At 39.1% G+C, this 12,466-nt stretch overlaps 1 protein-coding gene across 1 annotated transcript in view; it reads left to right on the top strand.

Moving 5' to 3' along the window:
* Positions 1–3,837: 3,837 nt before the first annotated feature.
* BMX (BMX non-receptor tyrosine kinase) overlaps positions 3,838–12,466 on the top strand; it is a 46,208-nt gene continuing 37,579 nt past the window's right edge. Inside the window, exons 1-3 of the mRNA XM_090263890.1 lie at positions 3,838–3,953; positions 10,860–11,006; positions 11,864–11,968. Of these exons, the coding sequence (XP_090120016.1) occupies positions 3,951–3,953; positions 10,860–11,006; positions 11,864–11,968 (255 nt within the window). The 5' untranslated portion in view covers positions 3,838–3,950. The remainder of the gene's footprint in view (positions 3,954–10,859; positions 11,007–11,863; positions 11,969–12,466) is intronic.

Here is a 12,466-nt window from a genome sequence, read left to right as displayed (position 1 = left end):
ATGTTGCTACTGTTATGAATTGTAATGTAAATATCTGATATGCAGGATGTATTTTCATTGTTACAAATTGAACATAATTAAAGCATAGTGATGAATCAGAAAAACAATATGTAATTATATATGTGCTTTCTGATGGTCTTAGGTGACCCCTGTGAAAGGGTCATTCGACCCCCAAAGGGGTCGCGACCCACAGGTTGAGAACCGCTAATCTATATAAAGATTTCAGATGTCAGGCAAGGTCATAACAAAACAACAAACCTTTTCTTGTCCACCTCCATCCTTCACTTACCCAGCTCCTTTCATGAGGAACAAGGCTATTTGTTCCACCATCGAACCTGAAGTTTAACCTACAAGCATCCTTAGGAAAGGGGATACATTAATCTTCAAAGCTAGTAAGTGTAAATGATTCACATCAGATCCTGACCTCAAAGTCGATTATTTTAGCAGCAGAATGAATAAGTGTAGGAGGTGAGGAAGTGACACCCTCAATGAAAAGATTCCTATGGAAAAAGCTCAGGCCACAGAGAGCAGCTATTGGAGCACTGTGGACTTGCTATTTAGTGAGGAGAGACCAATATTAAATGTAATAAATAAGAAAATTATGTAGTAGGTTTTAAAGTGCTAACTGCAGTAAAAAAAGAAAAAAAGAAAAAGAACAAGAAGAACAGAGTAAGAGAGATTGGAAGCACTGGGTGGAGTGAGGCTGTAATATTAAACAAAGTGTTTCATGTCAGCCTCATTAGGAAGATGTGATTTGAAGCAGAGCCCGGAGATGAGGAAATTAACCAGGCCTATATCAGTGACAGTTTGCCAAGCAGAGGGCAGCACCAATGCAAAGGACCTGGGGCAGATGGTGCTCTGAATATTGTAGGAATAGCAAGGAGGCCAGTTTTAGCAGCTGCTATGTGAGATAGAACAATAATGAGAGGTAAGAGGTGGGACCAGAAGAGAGGTTGGGGGTGCATTGGAGAGTTCAGACTGGAGGAGTGGCAGCATTTGATTCACATTTAGAAAAAGCACTCTGGCTACTCAGTGGAGAATAGACTCCGGGGAGCAATCATGGAAGCAGGGATAGCAGTCAGGAGGCAAGTGCAATGTTCCAGGTGAGGGATGGTGACAAGATAGACCAGTAAGAAGCAGTAGACATGGTAAAAGTGGCCAATTTGGGATATACTCTGAAGATAAAATCAAACATACCGAGGTCTGTCCAGAAAGCATCCAGCCACGCATTATTATGAAAAATAGAGACATTTACTGAAGAAGATACAAGAAACATTGTACACAGGACAATGACACTTCAGTCCCCTTCAAAGTAGGCACCGTGGGACCTCACACAGTTCTCCAAATTGCCATCAGCTATCCCATCATATTTTCCTGGATCTCACTGACAGTCTGAAATCTCTTCCCTTTCAATGGTGATTTTAGTTTGGGGGAAAGCCAGAAGTCACAGAGCACCAAATGTGGGGTGTAATGGGGGGTGCTGAGTAACCTGAGTGATTTGTTGTTTTGCAAAAACACTCTGCACAAGACGTGATGCATGAGCAGGTGCATGGTCATGATGAAGCTGCCAATCACCAGTTGCCCATAGGTGCGGCCTTCTGAATCACCTGAATAGTTTCCACAGAGGCATGTTCAAGCTTAGTGCAAAATTTGATGCAGATCTGTTGCTCTTCTGGCTCAGTCATTTTGAATGTGACAGCCACACAGTGCACATGCTCACTCAACAGCATCTACCGCCCCCACTGACTAGCATGGAGAAGTCATCATTGTTCACGCATGTGCATTCCATCCACTCTCCTTGGCTGCCAGGTTACATCGATGTTGTACAGACTGTTCTCCTTATATTAACAATGGCTGGACTTTTTTCCGGACACACCTTGGTATAAGCACTATTACTCTTAAGTGAACAAGCTTGTTTATGTCATGAAGTCGAATTACCCCATGCTGCATTCCTATTGAAGCTTGTTGCCTGCTGAAGGCCTGCATGAACAGGCTTTAGAGAAAATTCCTAAGGGTCTCACTGGATAGAGGTGACAAGGCACAGCAGAATTCGAGCAAATAAATTTTGTAATCAAAACAGCCAGTTGACATAATAAGTTAGAATTCAACTAAAGACATGGAAAATTCGGAGCCAAGCAAAGGCTTAGGAGACGTGGCAGAGGAAGTGAATGAATAGAGAATAAATAAATAAATCTGTGACATTTTTGACTCAGAGGAAACCACTCTTCTCAGTTGCCCTTAAACATTTTGAGGTGCAAGAGGGGATGGCCATCCCAAGAGACTGTGCCCAGGTGTTTCCAGGGCTCTCCCACTTCCTTTGTCCCCTCCCCTCCATTTACTTTTTATTCTATAATTGATCTTCTGCCATGCTATCATGCTTAAACAGTGGAGTAAATACAAGTCACCATGTGAGAAAGAATGTTGATTCACCCCCTATTTTTCAAATGACTGCTGACTATTCCTAGAGGATGGAGAGCCATCTGGAATTCACTGGTGACTGTCAGAGTGTAGTCTCCCTTTGTTTGAATTCTTCTGAAGGACTCTTTGCCCTTCCCCCAAATTCCAGTTTTCCATAGAAACATTAAAAATGTCCCTGCAAATCACTTTTCACGCACTCCGCTCTAATCGAACCTTTAGTTGCAGTTCTTTTTGCACTAGACATAAGCCCCCTGAAGATGTAGGCTGCCTCTGTCCTGTTTATTACTATCTCCAGCCCCTAACAGATTGCGTAGCACAGTGGTTCTCAACCTTCCTAATGCTGCGACCCTTTAATTCAGTTCCTCATGTTGTGGTGACCCCCCAACCATAACTAAAGCATAGTGATTAATCACAAAAACAATATGCAATTATATATGTGTTTTCCGATGATCTTAGGTGATCCATGTGAAAGGGTCGTTTGAGCCCCAAAGGGGTCGCGACCCCACAGGTTGAGAACCACTGGCATAGCACATGGAAGGTTCTCAATAAGATTTGACTGACTGAATGGATGAAAGGAAATGATGCTAATCGTGCATCCACTCAAAAGGATACGTCTTTGACTGTCGGCAGCTTAACTCTCCTCTGCCAACCCAAGATATCATCACACTGTATGTGTTTACTAATAAGCTAAAGTGGCCAATGATTTATAAGTAAACAGTGTGACAATATGCCAATAGGATGATTAATTTTCTTGACTGTCCATAGCAGAGCCTAAAATAAGTCATTATATTTCTTTCCTGTGACCCACCAGTGTGCACCAGAGAAAATGGTAGAAAGAATAAAACCAAAGCTGTGATGTTGTCATAATGATATCAAGGAACAATCACACTCTTTCATTGCAATCTTGGTGCATGGTACCTTCGCAAAACTGATCTCTTTCCCATTTCTGGATTTCTTAATAATCTAAGCCGTGTAGATGGGCTCCTTTTCAGTCGTACTAACTGTCCTCTCTTATATATTCTTTTGCCTCCCTTCGTCCAGTGTTGAATTGAAGTTTTCATTGCTTGTCCTCTGTGCACTTTGGCGTTACCTCATGGTTTCCTGACTCATGTGAGAGAAGTCAACGTCAGAAATGGGCTTTTGCAGAGATATTTTCTTGTCCTTTCCAGCATCGAGTTCAATAAACAAAGGCAGGGTTATCACTTGGACCCGAGAGCTGCCGGGGAAAAGCAGGAGCCGGGGTTATCAAAGTTGGAACCTTTAAGAAATAGGCTTTTGTCTCCGTTTTTTGTTGCATTCAATTAGATCAACAAGTGTTGGCTAAGTGTTGAGCGTGGTTTCCTGTGGGATTGTGTAAGGCCTTGCAGGACAATAAACGTTTGGGGGGCACTGAGTAATGTAGTCATTTCTGACCCGGCAGCCGGGAAAATGTGAGACAACTTTCTGCTGCTGCAAGGAGGGCAGTGGGGCTGTGTCCCTGCAAGAGAAGATTGACTTCACTGCGGTGGACCCGGGCGGCAGAACAGACCAAAATGGTGCGTTTAAGCGGCAGGTGGCTATGCAATGTCATCTCTTACAGGAATATAGGTTCAGATCTGGGTGTTGTAGAGCCCGAAGTTCACAAAATTTGGAGATCCAGCTTTTAAAAATACAAAAATTATGAATATGAAGCTGCTGGGGCTCCTCCGGGACTTTGGAGGGGACCATGTAATTTGCACCCCATCCCCAACGTCCCAGCTCAAAATGTTATTCAGGGCAACTGTCAGATTGTATATATATCACCACCAGCTCCTTCTAGCTTTGTGCTGTTTCCTTTGATTTTTCTCCTTACTATTTTTTACATGTTGCCTTTCCATGACTTTTCATATTGGCTTCACAACTGCTTCTGAAAGGCAAAGAAATGGTAGTCATTTCTCTTTTCTCTTTGTTTCTATGATGTTATTTTAGCTACAGATGTTTATTCATAGATTCCTGAAGTCTCCTTAAATCAGAGACTTAGGGGTATTTTAGATGGAAATAGAAAGGTGGGAGGGAGGTGAATCATAAGTTGTACCCATGTCCATATATTTTTGAAAATTCTTGTGGGCTGTGATGTTTTCATTGGATTTAAAAAGTGGTACACTATAATGTGGTCTAGGACAGTGATTTTCAAAATCTCCTATATACACAGATCACTTAGAGATTTCAGTAAAATTCAGATTCTGATGCACTAGATCTGGGGTGGGAACTGAGACTCTGCATTTCTAACGAACTCACAGGTGATGCTGATGCAGCCGGTCCAGGGAAGACATTTTGATTAACATCTCACATTGGTTTGTAAGAAATCTGGTGACACAAATACACAGTCACTAAGGGGCTTGTTCAACCTGATTTTAAGGTCCAGTTCTGTGACGGAAAGCTTGTAACAGACCTGCAGAGCAAGTGCTTATTGACTACAGAATACACGGGGAACCTTCCTGTCTCCCATTATCTCTCAGGTTCAGGAGCTGGGGGGAAGGGAGATTTTATGTTGAGGGTCATTTCATTTTTAAACTTTACTGTGGTCTTTTTTAAGAACTTGCCTACAGAGTGATGAAAGGAAAGGGTGGAGTTTCTGAAACATCTACTGGTGTATTAGGTATCTTACCGCCATTTTCTCTTTACTCTTCCTAACCCTTTGAGGTGTTTTTTTTGTTTGTTCGTTTCTTTTTAACTCCCTTTAAGATGGGGAAGCTGAGGTTTAGCAGGGTTAAGTAACATGTCAGGTTGCATGGAGACATAGTAGGAATTTGAACGCCTGTATTCTCTAAGTAGTACTATGTGTTAAACTAAATCAGTATAAGGTATTAGGACAAAGATTTATCACATTGTGCTTTTCTCTTAAGGAAGGTGCCCAGAGGAATGCCCTGGAAAAGGGAAAGGAGAAGGAAAGAGGTGGCTTTAAAGATGGAAGGGCTTGAAAAAGTTCTGTGGGGCATTACAGATAAATTTCATACCTAATGCAAAGTTTAGCTCTAACAAAAATGACATTGGAATTTTTGCCTTCTTTGTGCAAAAATGGCCTTTGCAAAATGCCTGTTTTTCATAAGTTCATTTTGAAGTAGTTAAGGTATTGGTGTTTCAAAATGCTGAGAATTTGTGTGTCAATGTTAACGGATTTCTGTCCATATCATCCCCAAACAATTGTAGCTTTCTCTATTCTACATAACATCATGTGAAAGAGGGACTTGGAGGGTTCTGTGGAGCTGGTATTTGTCTTTGGCCAGCATCTTAAGAGTTATACTTTTGAACCAATTTGCCTGATCCTGAGTTAAGCTTTTTGTTCCTGTTTAATTTACCATCATATTTTGTTCAGTTACTTAGCAGGAAGGAAAGCAGGCCTGGCCTGGGCAAATATTTGAAGATCAAGTTTGTCACAGTGCTGTCCATTTTCCCTTCCATAGTCCCACCACCACCCCTGAGTCCTCACCTGAAGCATATTGCCTTTCCTCCTCCTCCTCCACTAACTGGCCCCCCACAACATGGATTACTTTAATATCTTGACACCTACCAAAACCTTTAGCTAAATGTCATGTAAGGTAAGAGAGGATAACTAAATCAATTAAAGGAATAAGAAATTGCTGTTCTCGTCTCTCAATTCTAAAGAATAAAGTTTTAAGGGCACCATCCTGAGCCAGTCAGAGAATACTTTTTGGTAGAGAGGACTATTCAATGACCCCGTTTAAATACATATGCCTTTCTCCCTTCCTTTCCTACCTCCTGCCCCCCTTCTGTACTGCTTAGATTTTATTCCAACTCTTGAGTTGTATGTTCTTACCTATTTTCGAAATGTGGGCTAGAGCTTTTCTATTTAACACCATGTTGGAGGTTCCTGCTGAAAGATTATTCATAGGCCACATCTTTCCGTTATTTCCAATAAAAGGTCCCTCGCATGGGTCTGGTAATACTCAAATTTATGCAAGGCTATAGGGTGTTATAGATCTCTTTTAGTTTATTTATTGCCATGATGGTGTGGACAGTGCCTCAAAAAGACACCAAAATCTGGCTCCCTGGGCTGTGTGTCTCAGGTCACATCCTTGCAGTTCTGGCTAAGTCACTTAAGGCTGCTGGGGCTCAGTTACTGCATCCATAAAATGACTTCTAGGGTTCCCACCAGCTTTGGTATTCTATGGCTGCCTTCATATATCTAGGTTAGAGCCTTTTCTGATTAGCAGGATTACACAGCTGGCGTGGCTTTCTCTAACATTAACATCATGGTCAAGAATATGTGCTGTAGAGTTAGGCTGCCTGGATTCAAATCCCAGTTCCACCACACTAGCAGTTTAACCTGGGAAATTTACTATCTGTCACAGCTTCACCAGCTATAAGCAGGAAATAAGGTTATAACCTACCCCATAGGGGGACTTGGTTACAACTCACCCCACAGGATTGAGGTGTTATGACCTACTCCGTAGGGTGGCTGTGTACCTCATAGCGTAGGATGTTACAACCTACCCAATAGGATGGTTGTGACCAGTAAATGAAAGCATATTTTTAAGGTGCTTTAAGTAGTGCTTGACACATGATGAGCCTTCCTTTCCTTAAATCTTAGCTAGGATTATTATTACTACAATCATTCATGCCCTTCAAGGTCCAATATTAATGCCCTCCATTCCACAACATCTTTCTTGATTATCTTAAGAAAAAGAACAACTTTTTCTTTCTCTGGCCTTTCATAGCAAAGACAACAGACTCTGTTCTAGCAATTGAGTTGTTTCCTTCCACCTCCTTTTTTAATCATGATTCAGTGCCCACAGTGTGCCTGGTATTTTCACATAAGATTTCTCACTTACATCACATAAAATGAAAGAGCCATTGCCATTTCACTTTACAGATCAGAAAACTGACATTTGAAGCAGGGGAGAGGCTCGGTCAGGGTGACGCAGCTCACAAATGACAATAGTATCACCTCCTCCAAGCCTTCTGAGTCTACCACCCTACAGCAACCTTGCATATTAACCAGTTATGAAACCTAGCTCTCAAACCTGTTTGTTGTCACTCAGAGCATACTGTAGGCTCAAATTCAAGTGTGTTGAATAGACCTACACAGTTGAATTCCTTATTCTCATAATATAATTTCCTTATAAATGCTAAATAACCCATGTTAATTCAGCATGCATCCTTTATGTATGTTATAGGGTACATAATAGTTGCTCACTTCCTCATAGAAAATACTATATTGATTACTGTCAGGGTTTTTTTGGCCTCTGTTGCACTTTAATCTCTTTCTAGTTTCATGTGCTTATGGAAATAGGTAGCCTGAGCTATTATTTGGCAAGCAAATTAATGTCTATTCTATGTAGGTGGTAATATGAGAGTCCAGCCACATCCCACTAGCTCCTCCATGGAAATAGATTTCTGGTTAATACTGAATAGATTTAGGATCTCATTTTATTTAGAAATTATGATTTTTATTTATTTATTTATTTTACCATCCGAACTGAATTTCCCTTAAATAAATGTAGGCGGAGCCAAGTTTGCTAGTCTTCGGACAGGCATTTGAGTCAACAGTGGCACCTGGTCCCTGTTGCCTTACTGTCCTAATACAAGAGACATCACTTTTCTAAAAATCAGTCACCACTGATTCTCACCTTCTTCACCAAGGGAGGCCACAGAAATGTCTTTATGTTGGAATCTAGGCTAATCTAGGAGAAGAGAGAAGTACAAGAAAGGGACAGAAACAAATAGAAGGAGAAAGGCAGGTCCAAACTTAAGCAGGAACCAGGTATTGCCTTAAAACTGATCTGGAGATGACAAAACTGTGAGTCACATAAGTGGGGTTCTTCAGGTTTGTTAGGAACCATGAGAGTCCAGCTTCAGGAGTGGAACTTTGAAGTACTTCAAAGACATGTGGCTCTGCGTGTGTTACATAAGAACAACAGATTACAAAACCCTATGTATAGCATGAGAACTGATTTTTGTAAAAATAAACACATGCATTTCTATACTTGAAAAAAATCTGAAGGTATGTTTACCAAAATATTAACAATTTTTTTTTGTTTTCCTTGTCTCTAGTTCTTGAATTTGCAGAATAAACATATATCACATATAATTTTTTAAAATGAAAGCCAAAAATTCACAAAGGGCAGGATTTGGGAACAAACAATTTCATTGAAATCTGACTAATTATATTGCTTTAGACACAACAGCATGCATAAACCCTTGGAGATTTATTAGAGAATGTGCTTGTGGACTTGATACCTTCCTTTATAGTCAATGTTCTTCCCTTCAACAGACAGAGGCAACTTTGTGAATTTCACTTGTCAATGGTTTCTGTGACTCACCATATTAATCTTTAGGTAAACCCTCCCCCCAATACTATCCTTAATGTGATAAATGTGAAAGAACTATAAACACAAAAGTGCGTGTATCATCATGCAATACTGGGAAAGGCTGAGTATCAACTTAGACACTGGGATTTGCCTTTTCAAAACAGTGTTCTTAATATTACAAGTTGATTCAGCATCTGAAAAAATTTGAAAAATAACCTTTCTGTTCTATTAACTAGATCTATTTAACTAGCACTCTGCTTTGAGGAGTAATTATTAGCTGTGGATAAAAAAGACATTTGACAAGAGTTTTCACAGTTTTCTCTTTTTATTTAGTTAATTTTTAAATGTAGAAATGTAAAACGCAAAAGTGCCTTACAAATATGCCCAAAAGGGGACTTTAACTAACAAAAAGTAGAACCTTAGTTTTGATAAGTCTTCAAGCAAATTCTCTTTCAGCTATAGACTTAGGGTGTAAAAACTAATCTTATCTGAACAGGCATATGTGTAGAGTTTTTACTGGAGACAAAGGTGAAAGGTAGGTGTGTTATCTGCCTCCTTGGGTTCTGGTGGGTTTACTACACCCTGATCTCTGCCCTGTCCAGGGTAAAGACACCAGTGACCATGGTGAATAGCCCCCATTGTATTCAAGAAGCATATTCTATGTTTGCAAAAGAATTTTACAATGCCTTTTCCCCTAGATAAAACAACATTCAAAACAAAAAGTGATCAAAACTCTATTAAATTTGATGGATAAGATTTCTATTACTTGTGCCTATAAATAAAATGATGACCTTGGAGAACATTTGTGAGATTAATAGTCTTCTGATCTATGTAAATAAATAATTTAAGCTGATTTCTTTGATTCCCATTTCTAAAGTGGTGTGGTCTATGTTGGGAGGGAAGCTGGCTGGGCAGAACTATGGTTTGTTCAATGCCAAGCTGTGTTTCTTAGGCTACCTTTCTTCCCATTCTGCTGCCATACTGGGCCCACCATATTCCCGGGTCAGTGAGAAATGCCCATTAGTGATTGGACAGGTTCACTTGGCATCTACCTTCATTTAGATAGAGCAATGCCCATGTGGGTGCTTCCTGATCCAGAGTGATAAATAAGCAAATAACTTCAGAAGGAACATGAGTAATGGTGCCCCAGAGCAGTAATTTTTTGCTTAGAGCTTGACAGTTGAAGGTAAGGAACCACAAACACACTTCGGCTCTTTCCAACATAAGGTGAGTAAAGTTAATTTCATTCAGATTATCAATAAACAAAGAAAGATGGTAATTATTAGGCATGTGACTGATAGTAATGGTGTGATTTCACAAAGCAAAGAACATAAAGTTTCTCTCTTGTGGCATACTGCTGAATACCACTTTTCATGATCAGACCTGATATCAGACTAGGGGATAAAGCAATAATCTTAGAAGAATCAGAAAAGTAATGCATTTATTTTCCAGAAATACTTTGTTTTAATGTTTTATATGATTTGGGAAGGAAAAGAGTGTTTTTAGTTTATAAAGTTTTTGTTTTTTTTTTTTTAGTGTTTTATCTCTTCTGATACCATTTTAAGTGTTTTATTCTCAGAACTCTTGAAAAGTAAACCCATGTCCTTTATGTTAAAGATATGATCGTGATCAGAGGCTGTGGGCATTATTTACAGTGATATCAGTGTCTCACAGTGCTTTAGGTAATTTGGTCAAACAGCCGGTCACATTAATGGTGAGAAATTTCAGTTGATCAATTACTTTAGACATGGTGAGTTCAAATTTTTAAAAATTTGATTCTATCCAATTCAGTTTAACAAATGCCTATAGAATGCTTAAGGAATAAGGAGAATTTAGATGAGTTGGCCTTGCAGGTAGCATGAAGATGGTGAATTTATGATCTAGAGTAGGCAATGAGTAAAATGCATAAAATGCTTTAAAAATTAAAACATTTATAAAATTCAAAGCCAAAGCAATAGGAAAAAAGTTCAGCTATATGTTTATTTAAGAGCCTTCTTAGTTACTTCTCCTCTATAATCCTAAATCTAACTTTAAAAATTGTATTATTTATATTATCCCTGAATGAGAAATAGTTGAATAAAAATTATGAAAGTAAAAGAGAACCTAGCTAGATGCTTCAAATACTCATTTTAGTTATTTTATTTTATTTAGGACGACAATATGGATACAAAATCCATTCTAGAAGAACTTCTTCTCAAAAGGTCACAGCAAAAGAAGAAAATGTCACCAAATAATTACAAAGAACGGCTTTTTGTTTTGACCAAAACAAACCTCTCCTACTATGAATATGACAAAATGGTGAGATCCTATTTATTCCATTGTTTTTATAGTATTTATTTTTATTAAGGCTCCACAAAGTGCTTAATCATAATGAAAAAAATATCAGATTCCTTAGCTTACACAGTAAAGACCAACTTGCACTCACTTATCACATTTGTCTTTCCTTAACCAAGGTGTAATTAATTCAAGAATAAAGGATGTTAAAGCATTGGCTAACTTTACAAAGACAAATTGCAAATTACCTTAGAACAGTGGTTCTCAACTGAGGGTGACTTTCCCCCTGGGGGACATCTAACAACGGTTGGAGACGTTTTTTGGTTGTCATACTTGGTGGGAGTAGTGTGCTACTGACTTCTAGTGGGTACAGGTCAGGGATGCTGCTAAACATTTTAAAATGCACAGGACAGCCTCCCACCAAAAAGAATTATCTGGCCCCAAATAGTGCTAACGGTGAGAAATCCTGCCTTAACATAATGTTAGAAACACAACTATTTCTATACAGTTGAGAACTACCACAGTAGAAATACTGCCATAAAATTGAAACAAAATGAAAATGCTTACTGAAGTTAAATCTTAATTTTCCTGAGTAGATTAACTATATGGCAGGTGATTTGAAATGTATTTCAAGAATATCAAACAAAATTATTAAATGGTGCTTGAAGACTTGCTTTGGGAGGCATCTATGAGTTTGTGTCCATATTAGAAAATATATTTTGCTGCCATTGGATTTTTGACTATTATAGAAGAATTGCAATGATTCTCATATGCTCACCCCATCTCCCAATCTCCCTCCCAAGCATAACCTTAACTTTACACTTTTTTTGTGCACCAGTGTGTATCACATGAAACATCTCATATTTTGTTTTTCAATTTAGAAAAGAGGCAGCAGAAAAGGATCAATTGAAATTAAGAAAATCAGATGTGTAGAGAAAGTCAATCTTGAGGAGCAGACCCCTGTGGAGAGACAGTACCCATTTCAGGTAAGGGGAGGGGCAACATTCCATTGGATGGATGGCTCTTCTTTTTTTCTTTGACATTTTATTCATTTATTTCTATTTTTTTTATTATTTATTCTATTACAGTTGTCCCAATTTCTTTTTTTCCCTTTTGCCTCCCTCCACCTAGCCCACCCCTCTAGCCCACAGTGAATCCCCTCTCTGTTGTCCATATCCATTAGTGATTCACACATGTTCTTTGATTAGTCCCCCCACCTTCCTTCCAGCATTCCCCCCTCCCTTTTCTCCTCGCACAGCTATCAGCCTGTTCCATGTTCCCATGTCTCTGGTTCTACTTTTCTTATTAGTTTATTTTGTTCGTTAGATTCCAGTTATAAGTGAAGTCATATGGTATTTGTCTTTCACTGCCTGGCTTATTTCACTTAGCATAATAGTCTCCAGTTCCATCCATGCTGTCACAAAAGGTAGGACAGCTCTTCTTTTAATAATTTCTATGATGAACTCAATATAGTAGAGATAAAT

The sequence above is a fragment of the Furipterus horrens genome, unplaced genomic scaffold, assembly GCF_987537825.1.
Source record: "Furipterus horrens unplaced genomic scaffold, mFurHor1.1.pri manual_scaffold_17, whole genome shotgun sequence".
NCBI classification, from domain to species: domain Eukaryota; kingdom Metazoa; phylum Chordata; class Mammalia; order Chiroptera; family Furipteridae; genus Furipterus; species Furipterus horrens.
The sequence above is the reverse complement of the archived record's forward strand: the minus strand, read 5'-3'. Positions and strand labels throughout refer to the sequence as shown.